The sequence below is a fragment of the Desmodus rotundus genome, chromosome 5 (assembly GCF_022682495.2).
Source record: "Desmodus rotundus isolate HL8 chromosome 5, HLdesRot8A.1, whole genome shotgun sequence".
NCBI classification, from domain to species: Eukaryota; Metazoa; Chordata; class Mammalia; order Chiroptera; family Phyllostomidae; genus Desmodus; species Desmodus rotundus.
This window is the reverse complement of record NC_071391.1, coordinates 138,109,411-138,135,820: the sequence shown is the minus strand read 5'-3', so window position 1 is coordinate 138,135,820 and position 26,410 is coordinate 138,109,411. Positions and strand designations below refer to the sequence as shown.

At 36.7% G+C, this 26,410-nt stretch overlaps 1 protein-coding gene and 1 pseudogene across 1 annotated transcript in view; one reads left to right on the top strand and one right to left on the bottom strand.

The window, feature by feature from the left end:
* The window catches only part of WDPCP (WD repeat containing planar cell polarity effector), a 307,958-nt gene that overhangs the window by 99,832 nt on the left and 181,716 nt on the right, over nt 1-26,410 (top strand). Inside the window, exon 7 of the mRNA XM_071221611.1 lies at nt 13,756-14,365. Within this exon, the coding sequence (XP_071077712.1) occupies nt 13,756-14,365 (610 nt within the window). The remainder of the gene's footprint in view (nt 1-13,755; nt 14,366-26,410) is intronic.
* On the bottom strand, nt 3,413-4,158 carry LOC112297884 (small ribosomal subunit protein eS6-like; annotated as a pseudogene).

The window sequence follows — 26,410 nt, the reverse complement described above, 5'->3', positions numbered from 1 at the left end:
CATTGATATATTTCTCTTTTCTTTCACAAAGTAACTTTTTTTATGTATTATGTTGACTGTTATAATAAATAGTTCCATGGATTAGATGATTTTATTAATATAAGCATATAAGTTGATAACTTTCAGATACCAAAAATTACAGATAAGGGAATGTTCATACCTCCTACTAGATATGTCTGTTTTGCTAAGCTTGTAAGACATTTTTATATGTATCCTGTATACAAATGTCAGATTTCATTGAAAGTAATTAAAAATAAGAGATGTATCCATTTGAAAACAACTATTACTATTTTATTTTTAGTTGATATATTTGGATAAGTAAAGATGTGGAGCAATAGGGAACTGTCATTCACTGCTTATTGGAAGTAAATTAGTAAATCACTGTGCAGAGCAACTTAGAAACAGCTAATATGGTTGAAGGTGTGAGTCCCTCATGCTAAGGAAAAATGGCCCACCTGCGCAAGGAGACATGTACAGTAGTATTCATAGTAACATTGTTTTTAATAGCAAAAAAATTAGAAGCAACTATATGTCCAGGAGCAGGAGAATAAAAACCTATTTTGTGGTGTGGTATTCAGAGGATGGAATACTAAACAGAAGTTGAAATAAAGGAACTAGAACTATGTGATTAAATCCCAAAAGAATAAGTTGAGCAAAAGGAAATAACAGTATGATACAGAATAATAGCATTTATGTGAAATTTAAAAATATTCAAAACAATTCTGTATATTGGTCAGGATCATTCTAGATTGATGTAGTAATAACATAATAGGAATAAATACAAAATTCATAACAGCAATACCTCTGGGGAGAAAAGGAAGGGAATGAAATCTGGCACATTTCAACTGTATCTATATTTTTTAAAGATTTTATTTATTTTATTCTTAGCAAGGAAGGGAGGGAGAAAGAGGGGAATAGAAACATCATTGATGGCATGAGATATACATTGATCAGTTACCTCTCACACACCCCCAACTGGGGACCTGGCCTGCAACCCAGGCATGTGCCCTGGCTGAGAATTGAACTGGTGACTTTTAGGTTTTCAGGCCAGCACTCAATCCACTGAGCCACACCAGCCATGGTGTGTATCTGATATTTTATTTCTTTAGAAAATTTGTTGCAAAGGGGTAATATTTCATAAAGTTTGTTTTCATATTTATCATATTCTCTCTTTTATGTGTCATTGAATGTTTCACAATAATTTAAAATGAAGTGTGCCTTTTATCTTAAAAGGTTTCTGCAAAATGAGGGGTAAGAGTATAGATTTAAGAATAAATTCTAATGCAAAGGTAGAATTTTGGTTGCTATATAATTTTTTTTTATTGATGAGAGAGTGAGAGAGACAGAGGAGGGGGGAGGAAGAGAGAGAGAGAGAGACAGAGAAAAGAGAGATTTGTTGTTCTGATCAGGGATTGAACCAGAAACCTTGGTGTATTGGGATGATACTCTAGCCAACTGTTTTCCCCCTCCAGGACACTGCATAATCTTTTAAATAACTTGAGTACCAACTGGTAAAAGTTTTCAGTTCCAGGAAAAGAAACTCTAAATAAATTTTTTTCTGATTTATATATTGGATGATTTTAATAGGGGTCATAATATGTACCCTCCATAGCTAAAGCATGAGAATTTTGAGCCTATTTCCAGTTCACTGTGATTGCTTTTCTGATTTTTGTGCTTACTTAGTTTTAAAATATCTTCCAGAGAAGGCATCAATCATATTGACTGTATATACCTTTCCTTCTCTATACTGTATGTCCTTTGATGACTTTTGGATCAGTTCTGCTTACTTTTCTCAAATACAGTTTTTTTAAGAATAAAAAATCATCTCAGTATGCATGTTTTTCAACTAGTTCTCACCTTAAAGTTGATTAATTTAAACTTGACTGAAACACTTTCACTTTAGGAATGATACAGCCAACTTGTTTATCCTGGAAACTGGGAAATTCCAAGACCTTTAGGACTCATGAAGTCTGTGTCTTTTCTGCTCTTTCTTTGCTTGAAATTTCCTTTTCTTTTTTTTTTTACCTATTGATGTTCAGTTACAGTTCTCCCGCCTTTTTCCCCATTGCTCACCCCTATGAAATTTTCATTTCACCACACAGTTTTGTTTTGTTTTGTTTTTTTAAAGCAAAGCAACAAAAATAAACCATTGAGCCATGGTCAGCCGTGTTTCTCTGCTGGTATCACGATCTCACTTCATTGACCACCACTAACGTTGCGCAGCCTGTGGTTTAGCTCACACACCACCTGTGTTTCTGTGTTATTAACTTCCTTGCACCTTCTTATTATCTTAGAATTAAAGCAGGGACCTTTTCCTTCAGATTCTCAGACTTTTGGCAGGTCACCACACATTATAGAAGTCTTTATTTTTTATCCCTTATCTAAAACTGTTCTTCCCATTCTCACTGTTATACCTTTTCACTGTGCCTTTTTTAGAAACTTTTTACTGTTTTTGTTTTTGTTATCATAGGCATTCCCACTTGAATTGTAATGACCAGTTCCTGAAATTCCTGGTATATATTTTAGGACTCTTTGAAGAGTTATTAGACTTCAAAATTCACTAAACCTGTGGAGTATTTGAAGATAGGATTCAGATCAAGAACTCAAAGTTGCTAAGAGAGTAAATCTTAATGTGCTCATCACAAGAAAATAAAATTTTTGTAACTAAGTATGGTGATAGATGTTAACTAGATTTATTGAGGTTATTATTTTGTAATGTATACAAAAATTGAATCATTATGTTCTCTACCTGAAACTAATATAATGTTATATGTCAGTTATACCTCAATTAAAAAAAGAGAGAGAGAAGGAAAGGAAAGGAGGAGAGAGAGAGGGCAGACCAAGAACATTCTCTGAGAAAAGGGAATTCCTGATGGTGATGTTTGTAGAGGATAATGATGAGCATGCCTCCTGGAAGATGAGAGTAGACTTCAAATTCATCTTGCTGGGTTACATGACTATCACCAGCCACAGTCCTCTCTTTTCGGATTCTTCTCTCTTCTTTGTGGTTTTTCTTCAGGGCATTGTCACTTAGCATTTCTCCCTTCATTACACACCATATATTTCATTTCTTTATCTTAGCATTATATCTTGGCCTGATCATCTCGTGACTAATACTTCAATCTAAGTTCATTTTTGGAGGGAAACCTGGCCACACAAACGTAAGATGAGAGAGGTCTTAGTCTGTGCAAGTTTGGATTTTAAAAAAATCTGTTCTTTCTTGGTATTTTGCAATAACTACATAATTTGTATTTGCTGTTTTCAACTTATTTGCAGATGACTTGCTAAGAGAACATCTTAAACCTAGAAATCATATTAACACATTTTTATCACATTGTTCTTCAGTCAATAGGTTATATTTTAATAACTTTTTTGATGTGTGTTCTTACTTATTTGTTACTCTTAGAAAACCTCATTTTTGACTGGACTCAGACTTAGAGGTAGAAGCTCTCAGAGAGGACAGCCTACGTCTCTTGGCAATCTGTTCCTGGCATTTTCTTTGGCCCCTCCTTCATCCTCTTAGCCAGAAGTTTAGCATATTCTGCAGTCAGTCCCTTAGTTTTCTTAGTATGTTGTTCCTTCAGATCAATTCACCGATGTTTGTGTTGCAGGACACGTGGAGTAACAGGACGCTGAATCTTAGGTGCCTTGGTCCTAGGTTTCTTATTTTCTTTGTTTAGGGGCTTTCTCACCAAGTGTTGGTGGACATCATCTTCTTTAGAGAGGCTGAAAAGTTTGCGGATACTGCTAGCTCTTTTGGGCCCCAGGGGATGAGGCACAGTAGTATCAGTGAGACCAGGAATATCTTTCTCCCCCTTTTTTACCAAGTTGAGAACACTGAGATTGGCATCCACAATGCAACCCCAAACAGATTTGTGTTTTTGCCCTCCAGTCCTTCTTGGTCTATGATAGGAGTGCCCCTTACTCAGCAGCACGCAGACTCGGCCATCAGTCAAGGCCATCGGTCTTCATGGGGAAAACTTGTTTGTTATTCCCACCACTGATTCAAACCACCTAACCCTTCCACTTTTCACCCAGAGCATCTGCAGCAACTCCTGTGGCCATATGCTTCTCATAAAATGTATGAAGTTTGCATTCATTGTCCACTTCAGTGAGTTTCTGGCAGCCAGTGGCTGGGAAAGAGATGTTCAGCTTCATCCTGAAGTCGCTGACTGCCTCCAAGGCACCACGAAAAAGAGCTAATAACTTTTTTTAAAAGACTGCTGAAAATATAAGTGTAACCCTTCCTTTTCATAATCTTGGTCCACCACATTAGCATTTTCCTAGAAAAACTGAAAGACTGAATTTTCTTCTTTTGCATCCAGTTGCTCATTTTTATTGATGATTGTCTTTTTCTCTCTACTTATATACAAAATATCTTACTTCTAATTCTAATTGGAAGCCCAGTCCATTTTCCTTTCAATTAAAAATATTAAAATCACAATTAGGTAACATCTGAGTGTCATTTCAGTATCTTTGATTGACCAAAACTTTTGCACTAAGGCTCTGTGCTGTGTCAGTGAAATAGTAAACATTTCCCTGTGTAGATTTACCGTCACTGCACATAATGTGCCTTGTTTATTCTCTTATGATACATGATACTTTTATCATGGCAGTGTCTGTATACACAGATTTCTTATTCTCATAGATTGAAATGTTTCTTTTCTAATAATATTGTTACCTTTTAAAATTACATAATTAAGTACCAATTTAGATAAATTTAAAATGATGAAATTAAGTATGAGCTTTGTATGTCTTATTAAAAATACATCCAGTCAGTAGTGTTTATTGGGCTACTGTCATGTCAGGCACAGTGCTAAATATTGTAAATAAATGAAATCAGTTTTACATTAACTTCCAACCCACATCTTTTGTGCATTTAAATTGTCTTCCACATTTATAGTCTGCAACTATAGGGGTGGGCAAAAGTAGGTTTACAGTTTTGAGTACACGAAACAGTTTATTCTTGTATTATTATTTATTTATTACTGTATTATTTGTGTTACAACTGCAAACCTACTTTTGCCCACCCCTGTATAGTGTCAGCCATAAATTCTAAATAACTAGATCTGGGTTTTATTGAGGAAAAGTATCTCTCATTCTTTTTAACTGAAATCCTAACCAAAGCATCCAGGACTTTCTCTATTATTGTTTCTCTTCAGGAAAAACAATAATAGCCACTTGTTATATTGAGGGCTCCTTTGTCCTCTGCATATTAGGTACATTATTTTTAATTCATATGGCAATTCAACAACACAGATTAATAAATCCTCATTTTATTGATGAGAAAACCACAGGTCCCAGAGGTTAGTTTGCCCAACATTGCAGAGTTGTCTATCACCAAAACCAGAAGTCAGACCCTGTTACGTGCTGCTTCTGCTGTGTGGGGTTGCTTATGGCTGATGTACAGGATCAGGTCCAACTTGTAATTAAATTCTGACCTAACTATGTCAAGTACTTTTAAGCATACAGATATCTTGGATTTTAATGCTAATGTCACTTTATTATATTTTAAGAGGCATGCAGACTTGACCCTGTATGTTCATGACAATATACTACTTTCAAAAGATTCCATGGAACATCATAAAACAAAACTTAAAGTTTTTCTTTTCAGGTGCAAAAACTAGCAATAATGTTTTTGTTTATACAATTTATGTTGTGAGGAAAAAGTATAATTTTTATTTGCTTCATTTTAGAGATATTTTTGCATTTATATTTACAAAGTATGCTCTTTATTTTTAGTACAACTCAATCTAATAATGAAGTATCTTTAAAAGAAATCAGCTTGTTAAGAACTTTGCCTTTTAAACTTCCTCAATCTTACAAAGCAAAGTTGCCTATATTATACACTACTTGACAAAAATAGCTCTGACCAAGTGTCTTCCTCATCCCCACAGTTAACAGGCTCCATTGTCATTGCATAATTTGTCTCTTGGGTCACTTCATCTTTTTCTCACTCCTCTCTCCTCTGTGGGATCCCCCCCACCACATTTCAGGTTCCTAATGCCTTGTGGTTCTTCTCATTCCCTGTCTGATCACATAGAGAAAAAGCTGTACACTCATGTAAACTTTATTAATTACCTGTGCCCATGAGGCAGTGTGTCTAGCAGAGACCTTGGTTTTTAGAGTCAGATCTGTATTCAGGTACAGCCATCTGCATTTGTTAACTTGGGGACCAAGAGCAACTTATATCATCTCTCTGACCCTTATTTCCTTTATTTTTAGAAAGTACAGTAGTTCCTCCTTATCCAAAATTTTACTTTCTTCAATTTCACTTACCTGTGGTAACTGCAGTCTGAAAATAGTAAATGGAAAGCTCCAGAAATAAACAAAATGAACAAGTTTTAAATTGCATGCCGTTCTGAGGAGCATGATGAAATCCGTGCCATCCCGCTCTATCCTGCCCGGGACGTGAGTCATCCCTTCGTCTAGCATATTTTGCAGCACTTTACCACTTGTTATTCTTTCAGTAGCTGTCTTGGTTATCAGATCGACTATCAAGATATCACAGTATTTATGATCAAGTAACTGTTATTTTACTTAATAATGGCCCCAAAGTGCAAGAGTAGTGATGCTGGCAATTTGGATAAGGCTCTTCCTTTAAATGAAAAGGTGAACATTGGAAAGAAAAAATTCTATGCTGAAGTTACTAAGATCTGTGGTAAGAATGAGTCTTCTACCCATGAAATTGCCTAATTTATAAATTAAACTTTTAAGTATTTATGTATAGGAAAATACATAATATATATAGGGTTCGATACTACCCACTGTTCAAGCATCCACTGGGAGGCTTGGAATGCATCCCCTGCAGATAAGGGGAAACTGCTGCAGAATGTTATAACTAACTTTGGAGTATTAAAAAGGTTAAATAAAACAATGTATGAAAAGTGATTAGCACAGGACCCTGTTTTCTTCTTTATTATTGATGGGGTTATTCTTTATTAAAACTTATGCACACTCAGTGTGTGGTTTTGTTTTGTTTTTTTTAATCTTTAAGCCTTTATGGTATCTTTAATTAGGCCATGCAAGACATTTTCCTTCCTTAAATGAATTTTAGCCATTTAGTTGGAAAGACAGGAGGTCATCCTTTGACCTTCACTTGCTTTTTAGAGTTATCTGGGCTAGCAGTGGAGGAAAGGCATACATGGAGTCCATGGTCTTACTCCCTAGATTGGCTCTGGTACCAATTTCTGTGTGTGTGGTTTCCCCACACCACTTTGCAGTTCTTGAACACCAGCAGGTTGGCCTACGATTCAACTCAATAATGACACTATCTGCTCAGAGATAGCATCGGAGTCCACAGGTTAAGGTTCAGACCTACAAGACTGCCCCCACTCCAAAGTTCAGACTCCACTTGCAAGCCCAGGTTGTTACGGGCTTGCAGACCTACCTGCTACAGATTTGCAGTTCCCATGACCTTCTACTTGGACTTTGGAAATCAATCACAAGTCCAGGTGTTACCTGTATTAATGAACTATTGGTTATAAAGACATTCCCAAAACCCACTCCTTGGATTTGATTAATTTGCTAAAGTAGCTCACAGAACTCAGAAACATTTTACTTACTACAATCACCAGTTTATTATAAAAGGATATAACTGAGGAACAGCCAGATGGAAGAGATGCATAAGGCAAGGTGTGAAAAAGGTGTAGAGCTTCTGTGTCCTCTACAGGTCCTTTTGGGTTTTTATGGAGGCTTCATTACATAGGCGTGGTGGATTAAATCATTAGTCATTGGCTGTTGATTCAGTCTCCACCCCTTTCACTCCCTGGATATCAGGGGTTGGTACTGAAAGTTCCAGCCCTCTAATCTTGTGATTGGCTCCATTGCAACAAGCGTCCATTCTTAGGTGCTTTCTAAAAGTCACCTCATTAACATAACAAAAGACATCTTTATGGCTCTCTATGCTTAGGAAAGATCTAGGGTTTTGGGAGTTAAGAGTCAAGAACTGTGGACAAAGACCAAAGATGTATGAAAAAATATTTTTGTCATCTGAATGACCAAATACATAAGTATTTTTTTTATAAATAACAACATTACACTCCCCTTTTAAATTATTTCTTTGGGTGATACTACAGAGCCTATTAGACAGAGTCTCAGTAACTTTTGGAAATGAAGGAGCCTGGCGTCCCCTTCCTGGACCTTAAACCTAACTTGTTCTGTGCCAAGACAGCCGTCTAGCTGGGCCCCTCATTTGAGGCTGTCTGTATGAGTATGAGCCTACTCAGAGTCAACTGGCCTTTTCATTTTTCTTCCCTGAGGATTCCTTTACAAAACTTTAAGTTTTATGTAAGCATATATGTTTTTAAAGGTTTTATTTATTTATTTTTAGAGAGGGGAAAGGAGGGAGAAAGAGAGGGACAGAAACATCCATGTGGTTGCCTCTGGTGCACCTCCTACTGGGGACCTGGCCTGCAACCCAGGCATGTGCCCTGACTGGGAATTGAACTGGTGACCCTTTGATTTGCAGGCCGGCACTCAATCCACTGAGCCACACCAGCCAGGGCTCTGTAAGCATATTTTAATGGCATTAAAAAGTGCTTCTTTTTTAATTTTTTTTGGTTAATTCATAGTTTTAAAAAGTTTGTTATTTGCATAGCTTTTGGCTAGCTGCTACATGGATACAATAAATAAAAGGAAATAGATTTAAACTTCAGTGAAAAACAGGACATATGAACAAACATTAGCATTAAATAAAAAGCCAAAGTCACCATAGAGTCATTGGAGAGGGGAAGTGGGCATGGAGATGAGATCCTAGGACGGAGGGATGCTGCCTAGCTAGAAGGAATCTCGAAACTGGGATAACATCTGGTTTTGTTCTAAAAAGGGTAAGAGTAGTTGGAAGGAAAAATTGAGTGATGTTGTTAATAGACAAAGTGAGGTATATTAAAAATTTTAAGAGTTTATTTGAGCAAAAATCCATTCCAATCAGACAGTGCCAAACTCAAAGTGGCTAGGAGCACTCCATAGATGGGAGCCAGGGAAAAGATTTATATAGAGATTGTGCAGAAGCAAAGAAAGGACATTATTTGACTGGCTATAGCCTAAAGCCTGATTGGTTATCATTCATGTTTGATTTTTAACTTTGAGACTTTTACAAGCTTAGATTTTGGTTTGCTTATGTGGGCCACCACGGCATTAGAACTGTATCAGTCTGTGGCCTCCTTGTTTAATTAATTTTGCAAATTACAGAGCTGGGAAAATGCAGGGAATGTTTTAGTTTGAACTCAGAGTAGAGTAGTGAGGGGAAGCTGTAGGAGTTAACACTAGAATTTTTGAGTCAGATCCTGTCTCTCCCTTGCTTATGACTTCTCATCTCATTTGGAGGAAAAAGCCAAAGTCCCTGAGGAGTCCCTGAGGAGCCCATAAGCTACTACAGAATCTGTTCTCCTCCCATAAATCCCACTACTTTCTTCCTTGCTCCCTCTTTTTAGCCAGATCTATCTCATGTTGTTCCTTTATCAGGCCAAGAGCCCCACCTCAGGGTGTTTGTTTCCTTTCTGCCTAGAGCTCTCTTCTCCCAAATGGCTGCATAGCTCACCTTTCTCTTCTTTCAGATCACCTTTATTAGAAAGTTCTTTCCTGACTTCTCTGTATAAGCTCCCTCCCCACTCCTGCTGCTCCTCATTCTGCTTACTTTGCTTTATTTTTCTTCATAGTACTTAGGAAGTGTGTATGTAGGATCACTAACATCCTATGGATGTTTGTTTGTGAATTGTTGCCTTGTCTTCAGCCATCAGAGTTGTGTGTTCTCTGAGGGTGATGACTTACTGCTGTATTCCCGGAACCCAGGACCATTGCCTGACATATAACTCACACTCAAGTATTTATTACTCAGAAAAGAAAACAAGCTAAGAGAGAGTGAGGGAGGGAAGGAGTTTCTGTATGGGTCCTGCAGGCTTTTGCTTTCTAGGAAGGGAAATAAAAATTTAATTCATTAGGCAACTGGTAGCCAATAATGGGTTTAAAAGGGAGAGTGGGAGCAAAAACTTATAGTTGAGGAAGATTCATTTGGTGATAATGTTTAGGATGGATTTTTTAGTAAAATTTGCATCAATTCCCTTTCACTTCCGTAAGCCAGTATTATTTATGTGCTTTAAACAAACAAACAGCCCTGGCCTGTGTGGCTCAGTTGGTTGGATCATGGTCCCATAAACTGAAAGGTTGAGGGTTTGGTTCCTGGTCTGGGCACATGCCTAAGTTGCCGGTTTGGTACCCAGTACGGGAGGCAACATGTGAGAGAAACATCAGTGTTTCTCTCCTCTCTCCCTCTGTTTCCCCTCTCTAAAATCAGTGAGCATGTCCTCCAGTGAGGATTAAAAAAACAAGCAAAAAAAGCCTTTTAATTTTGAAATCATTTTACTCCCAAGAAACTGCTAAAATAATTGCTGAAATTGCTAAAAGCTAATTCCCTTCTTGTATTTTCCCCCCAGCTTGCCCCAGTGATAGTATTTGGGACAAATACTACATACGTTACCACAGTACATTGTCAAATTCAGGAAAATGTCCTTGGTACAATACTATTAACTCAGATACAGGCCGTGAGTTAGATTTTATCAGATTTAACATGCACTTTTGTGAGCTGTATGTATTTATTGTTCTATGAATTTTTATAATGTGTGTCGAAGTGTGCTTTTTAATAATCTGCATATGATTTTGAAGATTTTGACAGTAATAGAAAATATTTAAGGCCACTTTAATACTTACTCTTCAAGTTCATGGTCTCCCACATTTACATATGACCAAACTGAATGGCCTGTTGTATTATGTTTTTATTCTTCTGCCTAGGTATTTTTAAGTATATTTTATTGATTATGTTATTGTAGTTATCCCAGTTTTTCCCTCTTTGTCACCTTCCACCTCATACACCCCTTCCCTCCAGCCGTCCCCGCTTAGTTCATGTCTATGGGTCATGCATATGTTTTTTTGGCTCCTCCATTTCCTGTACTATGCTTAACATCCCCCTGACTATTTTGTACCTACCGGTTATGTTTTTTAACCCCTGCACCTTTCCCCTCATACTCTTCCTTCCCCCTCCCAGCTGATAACCTTCCAAATGATCTCCAAACCTATGATTCTGTTCCTGTTCTGATTGTTTGCTTAGGGTTTTTTTTTCTTTCTTTTCTTTCTTTCTTTCTTTCTTTTTTTTACCTAGATTCAGTTATTGATAGTTGTGAATTTGTTGCCTTTTTAATGTTCATCATTTTGATCATCTTTTTCTGAAATAAGTCCCTTTAACATTTCATACAATAAGGGCTTGGTGATGATGAACTCCTTTAGGTTTATCTTATCTGGGAAGCACTTTATTTGCCCTTCCATTGTAAATTATAGCTTTGCTGGATAGAGTAATTAAATTGTAGGTCCTTGCTTTTTATCACTTCAAATGCTTCTTGCCAGTCCCTTCTTGCCTGCAAAATTTCTTTTGAGAAATCAGCTGACAAGTCTTATGGGAACTCTTTTGTAGGTAACTCTCTTCTTTTCTCTTGTCTGCTTTTAAGATTCTCTCTTTATCTTTAAGCTTTGGCATTTTAATTAGGATGTATCTTAGTGTGGTCCTTTTTGGGTCCAACTTCTTTGGGACTTTCTATGCTTCCGGGACTTGTATGTCTATTTCCTTTGCCAAATTAGGCAAGTTTCCTTTCATTATTTTTTCAAATAAGTTTTCAATGTCTTGTTCTTCCTCTTTTCCTTCTGGCATCCCTATGATTCGGATGTTGGCACATTTGGAGATGTCCCAGAGTCTTGTTATAGTATCCTTGTTTTTTGAATTCTTGTTTCTTCTTTCTGTTTTGGTTGAATGTTCATTTCTTCCTGCAGCTCCAAATCGTTGACTGCCTTCCCTTCAATGTCGATTCCCTGTAGATTTTTCTTTATTTCCCTTAGTGTAGCCTTCATTTCTTCCCTTATGCATTTGCCATACTCACTGAGTTCTTTGAGCATCCTGATCACCAGTGTTTTGAACTCTGCATCTCTGTTTTTGTTTAGTTCTCTTTCTGGGGTGTTGTTCTATTCTTTCATTTGGACCATATATTTTTGTCTCCTCAATTTGGCAGCCTCCCTGTGTTTGTTTCTGTGTGTTAGGTAGAGCTGCTTTGACTCCCTGTAAAAGGCACCTGTAATTTGTGTGGGGTGGAGCCTGAGGCAATTTCCAGTGTGGGGCAACCTGCTTCACTGCTTTGTAGCTCTGTGTGGGGGAAGGGCTCGGAGAGGGGACTTGCCAAGCTTCTGGGGGTTTGCCCGGCACTCACCCCATTTCCAGTGACCCACTCCCTGTATGCAACTGGCACCCTTCCAGTTCTTGCCCTGATGTTGAACCCCAGAGTGGGTGGGTTTTCATACATTTTAAGACCACAGGGGCTGTTTAAGCAGAGTTTCCTGTCTGGCAGTTTTTTCTGCTGTCCCAACCCCTCCTATCTTTCATAGCCAGAAGTTGTAGGGATTTGTCTTCTCGCTGCTGGAACCCTGGGCTGTGTGATCTGGCCTAGGGCTGAGATCACTTGCTTTCAAGGTATCCCTCCCAGTTTTTATCCACCACACATGAGTGTGGGGCCACTCTTGCCCATTTTGCTACCACTGCTGCCACCACCTCTTTGTGCCACACAGCGTCTCCCCACCCCTCTGCCCTGTCTCTGCATCTCCACCCCTCCAACCTATCTGGATGAATATGGCGTCTTTAAATCATTGGTTGTCAGACTTCCATATGGTTTGATTACCTGACACTTCTGGGTATTATTTGTTTTGAGATTTGTAATTCTTCTTGTGCTTAGAGGCAAAGTGTTTCTACCTATGCCTCCATCTTGACCAGAAATCTTTTGCCTACGTATTTTTTGCAGCTGTTCTACACCAAAGATGCTTTTTAAAAAAATTATTTATTTATTTATTTATTTATTTATTTATTTATTTATTTATTTTTAGAGAGAGGGAGAAAGAGAGGGAGAGAAACAGCAATGTGTGATTGCCTCTCATGCGCCCCCAACTGGGGACTTGACTGGCAACCCAGGCATATGCCCTGATAGGGAATCGCACCTGGTGACCCTTTAGTTTGCAGACCAGCACTCATTCCACTGAGCCACACCAGCCAGGACCCAAAGATGCTTTTTAAATGTTAACAAATACTGAAAGTTCAGATTACTTACCAGTAAGTAATTTTTTATTTTAAAACCAATACATTACATTGTTAGTTTTCCTACCTACCCCTTTTGTTTACTTAACCTTTCATGTCCTTTCTGATAGCAAAATATTTCTAGAAGACTGTTAATAGGGTGTTAAGCCTTTTCCTTTGTGCTGCCTTACTAATTAAGAAATATATTTTTGGTAAATAATTTACCTATAGTTTCAGAATTGGGAAGGATAGTGGGTGGGAAGGAGATGAGCTAAATTCTTTCATGTTCTTGATTCATCCTGTTAAAAATCATACTTCTAAAGGTTTTAGATATTCTGTTAACTATTATTTTACTAAAAGCCTGCCTTATTTGTTTTTATATACTGTGGCACATATTTGTCTTTTAGTTATTTATAGACCTTCTAAAACAAAGTGGTCAAGTTAATATCTTATGGTTTAATTTCTGCTATGTGTGTTCTATATATACGTACATATGTGTTCTATGTGATTACATGCACATACTTATGTATTGCTAATGTTTAAGGTGATAATCAATGCTCTTCATTAGGATGCTGGATTAATATATAGGCCTATGTGTGACAGCTGAAGAAAAACCAAGTTCTTTGTGAACATATTTGATACACTTCTTTCAGGTTCTGAGTTCTGTCCGCACAGAATGGGATCCACTGGATGTTCGCTTTGGCACCAGACAGACTTGCCAGGTGTTGACAGTGGAGCACTCCATCAGCGTAGACAAAGAGCCCATGGCTGACAGCTGCATCTATGAATGTGTTCGGAACAAAATTCAGTGTGTCTCAGTCACCAGAATACCACTAAGATCCAAGGCCATTAGCTGCTGCAGGAATGTTACTGAAGACAAACTGATTCTGGGCTGTGAAGATTCTTCAGTAATTCTTTATGAAACTCACCGTGGAGTGACTCTCTTAGCCCAGGCTGACCTTTTGCCTTCATTAATAAGCTGCCACCCAAGTGGCACCATTCTGCTAGTTGGCAGCAACCAAGGAGAGCTGCAAATTTTTGATATGGCCCTATCTCCTATTAACATCCAGCTCTTGGCTGAAGACCGCTCACCCAGGGAGACTCTGCAGTTCAAAAAATGTTTTGATGTTTCCAGCAGTCTCGTTCAGATGCAGTGGGTAGCTCCTCAGGTTGTTTATCAGAAGCCTGAAAGTGGGGACATCTATAATCTTCTCTTCCTCAGGTTTGACAGAGGACCTTTGGGTGTACTTTTGTTTAAACTTGGTAAGTCAAAGAAGTTGGTGAGTAAGTAAATTAAAGTGTTTATGGCAGTGATACTATAATTAAGACACTAAAACTATTTTTGGTATGAAGATTACCTATTTGTCATCCCATAAATATGCTTCCCTTTCAAACATGTCATATTGCTGCCTTAAGAATGCTTTGTGGATGATTTTCCAAATGTCAAGGATCATTCTTTAATACCATTGGGTATGATATTGATGAATTTGGAAATTGCAGGAAGTATCCATTGTGATGAACGAAAAGCCTGAACTTTCACATTTGACAATTTCCAAAATAAACTGTCTACCAAAAAATTCCTTTAGATGTAGGTATGTGAATATTTTATTTTTATGTTTTTATTTTTAAGTATATTTTATTGATTATTCTATTACAGTTGTCCCATTTTTTTCTCCCCTTTATTCTCCTCCTCCCTGTACCCCCCACCAGCATTCCCTCCCCACCCCCGTGCCCCTAGGTTCATGTCCATGGGTCATACATATAAGTTCTTTGGTTTCTCCATTTCCTATACCATTCTTAATCTTCCCCTGTCTATTTTGCACCTACCATTTATGCTTCTTATTCCTTGTACCTTTTCTACCCTATCACCTCTCCCTCTCCCCACTGATAACCCTCTATGTGATCTCCATTTCTGTGATTCTGTTCCTGTTCTAACTGTTTGCTTAGTTTGTTTTTTTGTTTTTGATTTTTAGGTTCAGTTGTTGATAGTTGTGAATTTTTTGTTGTCATTTTACTGAACATAGTTTTGATTAGCTTTTTCTTAGATAAACTCCCTGTAACATTTCATATAGTAAGGGTTTGGAAATGATGAACTCCTTTAACTTGACCTTATCTGGGAAGCATTTTATCTGCCCTCCCATTCTAAATGATAGCTTTGCTGGATAGAGTAATATTGGATGTAGGTCCTTGCCTTTCATGACTTTGAATACTTCTTTCCGACCCATTCTTGCCTGCAAGGTTTCTTTTGAGAAATCAGTCTTATGGGAACTCCTTTGTAGGTAAGTGTCTTCATTTCTCTTGCTGCTTTTAAGATTCTGTCCTTATCTTTCATCTTGGGTAATGTAATTAGATGTGCCTTGGTGTGCTTCCTTGGGTCCAACTTCTTTGGGACTCTCTGAGCTTCCTGGACTTCCTGAAAGTCTATTTCCTTTGTTAGATTGGAGAAGTTCACCTTCATTATTTGTTCAAATAAGTTTTCAATTTTTTGCTCTTCCTATTCTCCTACTGGAACCCCTATGATTTGGATGTTGGAACATTTAAAGTTGTCCCAGAGGTTCCTAAGCCTCTCCTCATTTTCTGAATTCTTGTTCCTTTATTCTGTTCTGGTTGAATGTTTATTTCTTCCTTCTGCTCCAAACTGTTGATTTGAGTCCCAGTTTCCTTCCCTTCATGGTTGGTTCCCTGTACATTTTCCTTTTTTTCACTTTGTATAGCCTTCACTTTTTCCTCTATTTTGTGACCATACTCAGCCAATTCTGTGAGCATCCTGATTACCAGTGTTTTGAACTCTGCATCTGATAGGTTGGCTATCCATTATTTAGTTCTGTTTTTGGAGTTTTGATCTGTTGTTTCATTCAGGCCATATTTCTTTGTCTCACACACCTGTTACGTAGTATTATTTGCCAGGGTGAGGCAACTCATGTTGCTCATTGTGGCACAGTCTGAATGAATGTTTCTTCTTTAACTCCTTGGTTGTCAGACTTTCATACAGTTTGATTTTCTGGCAGTTCTGGTTATTTTTTGTTTTTAAATTTCTTGTCCTTTTGGTTGTGAGAGGAGGCAAAGTGTATCTACCTACGCCTCCATCTTGGCTGGAAGTGCTGGTATGTGAATATTTTAAAAGCACTAAGTGTGTCCATTAAGAAATTCTTTGTAGGACCATAGTAGTTTTCTATTAAAATTATTTTAGTTTATAGGTGTATATTGCTTCCCAGATTGGAATTGAGTACAGCAAGTGTTTTAAAAGAAGAGAGAGCGTGTTTAATTAGCATTTGGTAAAGATATTTTTGCAACCTTTTTATATCCCTTTTAGCTAAAAATATTCAAAAGGATTCATCAATGTTACAAAAGTTATGTATTCATATAGCGCATTTCAACCAGGAATCTTTAGAACACAATTTCATTATTATGATGTATTTGCCTGTTGTAGTTTTGCACTACCGGCTATATACCCTAGAGTATATGATATTCTTTAGATAGTCTTGTATAATTTTAAAACTGTTTTTAAGGGTTTTATTTATTTATTTTTAAAGAGAGTGGGAGGGAGGGAGAAAGAGGGAATGAAATATCAAGTGTGGTTGCCTCTTGTGCGCCCCCTGCTGGGGACCTGCCCTGCAACCCAGGCATGTGCCCTGACTGGGAATTGAACCAACGACCCTTCGATTCTCAGGCTGTCACTCAATCCACTAAGCCACACTAGCCAGGGTTTAAAATTATTGATAGAATCTCACCTAGGTTTTAAAAAACAGATTTTAATTAAGGCACATTGTGACTTGAAAACTTAGAAAAGTAAATCCATTTTAAAACCCCTTATAGGCTTTGGTTCTGTGGTACAAATTAAGTTTTTGAAGATATTGTAGTGTTTATTAAATAGCTCTCACTTTACTTTGTTTTTTTATGGATCTATTTGCCTCAGAAATTGAACACATGAAATAAGTCTAGTGAAAATTTCTTGATTAACCTGAAAGATATGGATATAATGTGAGGGCTATGTTTCTTTCCCCTACATAATAAAAATGCATCTTAATCTATTCATAATGTTAATATTGTCCAAGGGAAAAATGTTTGGAATCTCATGTATTATGAGATAATCCAGTTCCACTTTGTCCCACTACATTTTTAACAGTTATATGTCTTCATACACAACACTCATTAAAGTGGATATTAGATGTTTTGCATGTCTGTTAAAACACACACACACACACACATACACATACCCTATAAATTACCCAGTTACCTGTCAAACAGAAGGCTGTCTGCCCACATATACCTAGCTTTTCTTCAGCTCTCCCTTGTGGGCCTACTCACAACAGCTTTGCAAAAAGCACAGCTTTCTATTCCTATCTCTAGCACATTTGCCTTCTTACTAAAGCAAACAGGATCTCAGTATAGGGCTTTAGAGGGCTTCCTGCTAATTGCCAGCTTGTAAACTTAATTGGACTGTCTCCCTGGGCACTGTTCCTAAATCAATTAGGCAGTGAGTTGGCTGTCACCTCTTTCAAAGAAGGTCTCTTGGAAAAGAACTATCCAATGAAGTCAAGTATTCAAATGAAAAGGTGATAACTTCAGCAACTGACATTTATCATTTAAATTTTATTTTCAATATGACTCTTACATTTTATAGAATAGGGAAAATTTACAGCCTTACAGACTCTCTAAAAGATCTAAATATGGGGTTTCCCAAGATTTTTAAACTGTTATTAAATTAATGTTTATTACGGATTTTTTTTCTCTAGGAAGAGTAGATTCCTTGAAACAGTAGATTCCAATTAACAGATCTTTTAATTTTTTTTAAAAGAAAATCTTGTTTAAAGGACAGATTTTTCTTAGGATCTGCTACTAAATACATCCAAAAATTTTAATATACTTCTTGAATTAACACAGTGCTGATTCTGGGCAGCCATGTGGAATTTTCATGTATAATTCAAGTTATTGCATATATAAACAGGTAGTTACATGTGCAGTTTCCCTACTGGGGAGCATTTATGAGATTTTTTTTATATGCTTGTTATGCAAGGCTTTGGAAAATTTGACATGAAAGGTGTAGCTTACAATTTAAGAAGCTGAGATAGATCATAGTTTAAAATAGACTGTTGTCACATGTAAACGTGGCAGTGGCTGGTGCCAGCATGCTAAGATTTTTGGAGTTTGACACTTAGAATAGGTCAGTTAGTGTAATTTTAAAAGAAAACTCTGTTCCAAGGCTAGAGCTTCCATTCTAAATCCTTATAATCATCAGTCAAATGCACTGGGGATTTACAGGCCATCACTACTGTTATTAGAAGAATTGAAAGAACATGTCTTTTTCGGGGAGGAGCTAGGTGTCATCCTCCCATATAGAAGCCAAGAAGTACTATTTTATACAAAGCAATATGCAATCAGAATTTCTTTGTCTGACACAATCGCTATCCCATATGTCCACATACGTAGACTGTGATTAATTTTTTAAACAAGAGTCTGTAATTATACCACTGAGATATTAAAATTTTTCTATTCTCATCAGTACCTTTTCTAATCTTTACCCCTCTCTTTAAATTCATATGATCAGCTCCCTGCCCCCTCAACAGAGAATTTCCCCTTTTAACAGGCTCTTCATTAAGTTTATCAGCTTTTCACCACCCACTCACCCGTCCATCCACCCAACAAACCAATCAACCACTCATCTACATTTGCATAAATCCTTCCTTCTCTATTCACTGGAAGAGGAGCCTTTCCTCTTGTCCAAGACTAGTTCTACCACTACTTTTACTCGGAATCCCACAACATTCCCATTGACACCTTTACTTTGTGTCCCACCCCACTCCTCCCACAAATCTTGCTACATCAGCAGATACAGGCCCAAGCCATACCATAAAACAAACACAGCTCTTCCTTAAAATTGTTTCCCTTCTGTTATTAATCAAATAAATGTTCACCTTCCTTTTGTAGTCAGACTCAATGGAATATCAGTGAACAGTGACTTTCTCTGCTTCTTCACTTCTTTTTTTAAAAAATAATTAATTAATTAATTATATTTTTTCTCTAATTTTATTGTTGTTCAGTACAGTTCTCTGCCTTTTCCCCCCACCCCAGCCTAACCCCCAACCTCCCTCACCTTCTTCCCGTTTCTACCCCCTCCCTGTTATTGTCCATGTGTCCTTTATAATTTTCCTATAAACCCTTATTCACTCCTCACAGCCCCGAATTTTTGCTTCTCTCTTCAGTATTCTCCTGGAACTGCTCTTGGAAAGGTCACCCAGTGACTTTCTAGTTGTTGCATATATTTCTTTTATTTATTTGAAGACTTCTCAGAATTTGATGGTCGAAGCTCTCTGAGGTTCCATTTTTAGCTCTCCTCCCATTAGTCCCATTTTTAGTCTCTTCCCATACAGACACGAAGTTATCACCTTTCTCCTCAAACCTTCTTCTTCTGTACTCTCCATTTTGGTGGATGGTACAATTATTCAGATCGATTCCCAAGTCATAAGTCACCCTGGAATCCTCTCTCACCCTCAATGCCATATCAAATCAGTGACCAAATTTCAATTCTGCCTTCTAAATGGTGTCAGAAATGGTGTCAGATAACATTATTGTATTCAACCTCGCTGTCATCACCTTAATCTAGTTGTTTCCTGTTTTCCCATGATCAAGCAGTGACCCTCTATAATTATCTGCCTACCAATGTTCCCATCCCAGCCCCCAATTAGTCTAACAGTGCAGATATGGTCTTGGATTCTCCAGCCTGAAGTCCTTCAGTGGTTGATCAGCCCTCATCTTCCTCTCAGGCTTCATCTCCCCAGCTGGGCTGCACTACTGTCGCTCCCCAATCACAGCACGTGTTCTCACACTCCCTCCTTCCCGTGGTGGTGTTGATAGTATTCCGTCTATCTGCAGTACCCCCACGATGCTCTCAAAGATCCTACAAAGTTGGGAAAGGTTAAATGTTCAAGTGATAATATTAAGTAAGAAATAATTAAAACTAATAAAAAAATAAATAATTAAAGCTAACTTCTCTCTCATAGGCAATGTGTGTGTGCATGTGTGTGTCTGTTACTCTAAATAACATACTATGATTTTTCTCTTAGAACTTTTATAAGAAGTATGTCTTCTCCAAAAGAGTTATTTTATAGTGAATTATTTAAATATTATACTTTACCCAGGTGGTAATTATTGCTGGAAAGAAATGTCAAATACTGTGTTATATGCCTAGTCATCTTAAAATTGGAAGTAGTCCTGGCTGGTGTGGCTCAGTGGACTGAGCACTGTCCTATGAACTGAGAGGTAGCTGGTTTGATTCTTGGTCAGGTCACATGACTGGGTTGCAGGCCAGGTCCTTGGTTGGAGGTGTGCAACAGGCAACCAATCAACATATCTCTTGCACATTGTGTTTCTCTCCCTCTCATTCTCCGTCCCTTGCCCTCTCTCTAAAAATAAATAAATCTTTTTAAAAAATTGGATCTCATATCATTTGAAATAAACTGCTATTCCAGACAGCATTCTGTATTCTTCAAACTAGAGTGATGATGGATTTTCAAATAAGTTTATTGAAGTATGATTTACATAAAATGAAATGTGCCCGTTTTAAATTTACAGGTCAGTAGGTGGTAACTATGTATATGTCTTCATGATCACCACCACAATCAACATCGAGAATGTTTACATCACTGTCACCGAAAATTCTTTCAGGCCCATATGCAGTCAGTCCTCACAACCCTCAAAGCTAAAGAGCATTGACCCACTTTCTGTTATTACAGATTAGATTTGCTGCTTCTAGAATTTCATAGAAATGAACTAAAAAAAATTGTTACTCTTTGGGGCTTTCTACTTTCATTAAATATTAATCTGTAGGAATCTTTCATATTGGTGGGTATATCTGTAAATTTTCCTTTACTGAGTAGCATTCCATTATATAGATTAAACAACAATTTGTGTGTCTTTTCACATGTTGATGGACATTTGGATTGTTTTACTACTTATGCTAATATCACTAAAAATGCCACATATCTTCATGTACAAGTCTTTGTATGGACATATATTTTAATTTCTCTTGAGAAAAACGTAGAGGTAGAATGGCTGGGCCACATGCTAAGTGTATGCTTAACTTAAGAAGAAACTATATTGTAACTCCACATCCTCAGTCGTACTAGACATTAATGGTCTTTTTAATTTTAGCCATGCTACTGGATGTGTAGTGATTCTAATTTGCATTTCCCTGATGAGTATTGGAGTTGAGTATTTTTCATGTGCTTATTTGCCATATGTCTTCTCTGATGAAATATCTTCAAATCTTTTCCCACATTTAATTGAATGGTTTATTACTGATTTGTAAGACTTTATATATTCTGAAAACAAGTCCTTTGTAAGATATTAGTATTGTGAATATTTTCTTCCAGTGTAGTTTACCTTTTCATTTGCTTTCTTTTTTTATCCTTATCTGAAGATATGTTTATTGATTTAGAGAGAGAAGAAGGCGGGGGGAGAGAGAGAGACTGGTTGCCTCCCATACACGCCTCACCTGGGGATCAAACCTACAACCTAGACTTGGGCCCAACCAGGAACTCAGTCTGCAACCTTTTGGTGTACAGGACGATGCACCAACAAACTGAGCCACCCTGCCAGGGCCACCAAATTTTCTAACATGTTTAGAATTAAACATGTTTTAAATTTTTAGCATGTTTCAGGTAGCAGAAGTCTTTAAATTTAAGGAAATCCAATTCTTAAAATTCTGTGCTTTATGGCTTTTGCTTTTTATGTCCCATCAAAGGAATTGTTGTCTAACCCTGTTTTCTTCTAGAAGTTTTATGGTTTTAGTTCTCACAGTTAAGTTTATTGTCTATTTCTACTTAATTTTCTGCATGTGGTATGAGGTATGGTTTAAAATTAAATTTTTAATATAAATATTCAACTGCGTCAGCACCAGTTGTTGGAAAGATTATCCTTTCCTCATTGAATTATATTGTGTGCCTATGAATAGACTCTTTTCTCTCCTACTGATCTACATGTCTCTACGTAAGTACCACACTGTTCTAATTACTGTGGTTTCATAGTAAGCCTTAAAATTAGGTTCTGTTAGTCCTCCAGCTTTGTTCTACTTTTTCAAAATTGTTTTGGCTACTCTAGATCTTTAGATTTCTATATAAATTTTAAAACTGACTTGTCAAATTCTTCAAAAAGACCTCCTAGATTTTGATTGAGATTATATTGAATCAATAGATCAAATTGGGGTAGAATAACAATTTAACAATATTGAATCTCCAGATCTATAAACACAGTCTCCAATTATTCAGGTCTTTTTTGATTTCTCTCAGCAGTGTTTTATAATTTTAAGTGTAGAGATGTTGTGCATATTTTGTTCACATTTCTGGATGCTGTTATAGTGTTTTTAATTACAGTTTTTAATTGTTCATTGGGATTATACAGAAATAAAAATTTAAAATACGACCATGTATCCTACAACACTGTTAAATTCATTTGTTAGTAGTAACTTTTTTGTAAATTCCTTAGGATTTTCTACATAGATGAATATGACACCTGCAATTTTCAGATTTTTTTCTTTTTTTCTTTTTATTGTGGTTCAAGTACCATTGTCTCCATTTTATTGCCACAACTTTCCCCCGCCCCACCCACCCTCAATCCTACCCCACTTTGGCTTTGTCCATGGGCCCTTTATATATGTTCCTTGACAACCCTTCCCCCTTTAAAAAAAGATTTTATTTTATTTACTTTTAAAGACAGTGGAAGGAAGGGAGAAAGAGAGGGGAAGAAACATCAGTGTGTGGTTCCCTCTTGCATGCCCCCTACCGGGGACCAGGTCCACAACTCAGGCACATTCCCTGACTGGGAATCGACCCAGTGAGCATTTGGTTCACAGGCTGCCATTCAATCCACTGAGCCACACCAGTCAGGGTGATAACTGCAATTAAAAACAGTTTTACATGTTCTTATCCAACTTATATGCCTTTTTTGTTTGTTTGTTTTATTCCCTCACTATACCAGCTAGGATGTTGCAAGAAAGGACATCCTTGCCTTGTTTCTGATCTTTGGTAAAAATCATTAAATTTTTCACTCTAAGTATGATATTATTCAGGCAAAGAAATCCCCTTCCATTACTTGCCTGCTGAGATGTATTATTTTGTGTGTACGTTGAATTTTTTCAAGGGCTTTTTCTACATCTATTGAAATGATCATATATTTTGTCTGACCACATGGTGAATTATGTTAGTTAATTTTCAGATATTTCAGCAACCTTGCGCTTGTGGAATAAATCTCTCTTGTTTATGATGATTATCTTTTTTAATTGTGTTGTAGCTTTGCTATTTTTTTTTGTATCTATTTATATGAGATACTGGTCTTTCCTTTTCCTTTTCCCTTAATATCTTTGTTGTTTTTGGTATCACTGTAATGCTAACATCATGAAATGTATTGGGAAGTGTTCCCTCCTCTCATATTTTGAGGTCTGTAGAGTTGATATTGTTCCTTATTTTAATGTTTAAGAGAATTCACCACGGAAGGCATCTGGACATGCCCATTGTGTGTGTGTATCTATTCCAATATGAGTGTGTATGTGTTGTGTATGTAAAGGTTTTCTAACTACAGATTCAAATCCAAATAATAAAGGGTCGTTCAGCTTATTTATACCTTTTTGAATGAGCTTTGATAGTTTTTGTTAAATCCTCATTGGATGAAGGGGAGCGAATGATGATTCAAACCTAGCTGGTCTTGACAGTCTTAATGCCAAATACTAGGCTGTTTCCCCAGTCTGAAACTGAATAGCAAACATCTCAGTTTGTCAAACTGCTAAGTATCAAGCTCTTGTGCCATTATGCACATACAAGGGCTAAGCGTTCATCAATTTAAAGACAAGTAGTTATTAAATATCCACAGTATTCCCCCCAGCTCACCAGCCCTTACTGCAATCCCCAATATGCAACCTGTGTCATGCAGTGCCAGGCTGTATTATGTATATAGTATGTATGTATATACACACACACTTGAATGTACACATACACGCAGTACTAGGTACAAATGGCAATTAACAGTTCCTACAAAAATTCATTTTCAGTTGAGGTTTTAAACTTCAAAACTGAAAAACATCCCTAAAAATCACACTTCCTTACGACAGAATTTGAATTGCTTGTTCAGTTTAGCTTCTCATTCTAAAAATGGCTATAAGGTAAGTTTTTATTTGGGAAAAAAAAAGCAGCCAAATGAGTGCAATTTCTCTTTCCAATTTGGCCAGGCTATTTTATAGACGTTACTCCTAAGTAGACTAAAATATCTGTGGCCCCTTCCAGTGGTTCAAAGAAACAGTTTTTTAATTCATTGATTTTCTCTAGTCTTTGTTTATCTCTATTTCTTATTTTTATTATTTCCTTTTGTTTACTTTAGGTCTAATTTACTGTTCTTTCCCTAGGTTCTTAATATGGAAGCTTGGATTTTTGATTTTTACACCTTTTTTCCTTTTCTAATTGAAACAACTATAAGTTTCCCTCTAAATATTGCCATAGCCACACCTTACAAATTTTGATGTTATTTTAAAACTTTATTCATTTCAAAATATTTTCTAATTTACTTTGTAATTTCTTCTTTGAGCCATAGGTTATTGAGAAGAATGTTGATTAATTTCTAGATATGTGGAGATTTTCCAGGTATCTTTCTGTATTGATATCTAATTTAACTCTGGTGTGGTCAGAGAACCTACTCTGTGTGATTTCAAAACACTTGAATTTACTGAAACTTGTTGTATCACCCAGAATATGCTCCACCTGATGTTCTTTGTGTACTTAAAAAGAATGTGTACTCTACTGTTCTTGTGTGAAATGTTTTATAAATGTCAGTTAGGTCAAAATCATCAATAATGTTTTTCAAGTATTTTTCTTTTTTTTTCCAAGTATTTTTCTGTTTGTACTTGTTTTCTGTTTATATGTTCTCTCAGTGACAAAAAGTGCTGAAATCTCCAACTATAATTATACAATTGACTTTTTCTCTTTTTCTATCTGTTTTTGCTTTATTATTTCAGAGCTCTGTTATTTAAAATTGTTATGGTTCTTCATGAATTTTCAACTTTTTATTATAAAGATATAGAATTTTAGGCTAATTCATTTCTATCAACATTTAAAAAAGGTTTGCTGTTGTCTTCTGGCTTGTCTAATTTCAGAAGCAAAATTTGCAATTATTCACATCTTTGTTTCTCTGTACATTGTGTGTCCCTTTTTGGGTTGCTCTTTAAAGTTTTTTCTGTATCACCTTTTGCACAATTTGATTATGATTATATTTTATGTTAGCTTTTCAAATTTCAGTTCTTTCTCTTGCTAAAAGTATTACATAAGGTATAGATAGAGTCAACAGATTTTGGATATTTTCAGTTTCCTGCAAAGTTCCTTCACATTAATGTCTGCTGCCAAGGAACCACTCTGATTTATGAGGACTTTCAGTGCTTGACTGCATGCTCACAGAGGCTTTTGGACAGTAGCATTCATTGAATCTACCGACACAAAAGGAATAGTAAAGTTTTATTGCTTAGTCAGGGTAATTCCCCAGATTCCCCATCAAGTTGAATCCTGTTGGATGTAGCACAGGTTTTCTTTTCGATGTGACTTGAAATTAATATGAAGAATTTTGGCATTTTTGTCATGAACTAATATATTCTTAAAGTCCTGAAACCTATAACCGTTGCAGTCAAATGATGATAGTAATGAAAAGAATTGCAGTAATATTTTATATACTTTACAGCTTACAAATTTCATGTACATTTTCTCATTTAGCTCTATGAATATTTGTACTGAGAATTTTGTATAGACCCACTCAAATTTGTACACTTTGCCTGAATAAAAACAAGCAAGCAAAATATAACCAGAGGCATTGAAATAAAAAACAAATTGACAGTAACCAGAGGGGAGAAGGGAGGGGGAAAGCGGGGGAAAGAAGGGGAAGGGTCATCAAGGAACATGTATAAAGGACCCATGGGCAAAGCCAAAGGGGGATAGCATTGAGGGTGTGAGGTAAGGGTGGGTGGGGCAGGGAAAGTGGTGGTGGGAAAATGGAGACAACTGTACTTGAACAACAATTTAAAAATAAATAAATTTATAGAAATTTATTTCTATGTTAAAAGATTTTTACTGCCAACCATTTTTAAAAGATTTTAAAAATAATAATCTGCTTAAAAGCCCTACTACTTATTGTCATTTAACTATACAGGAATTGTTAGTTTCAAATGAAGTAAGCCATATTAAAAAGTTGATAAAATAAAACTAGAACTGAATGCTCCCCTGTTTTGTGTTCTTGTCCCTCTAAGATTAGAAGTATATTTGCTTTCATTTAAAAGGATAG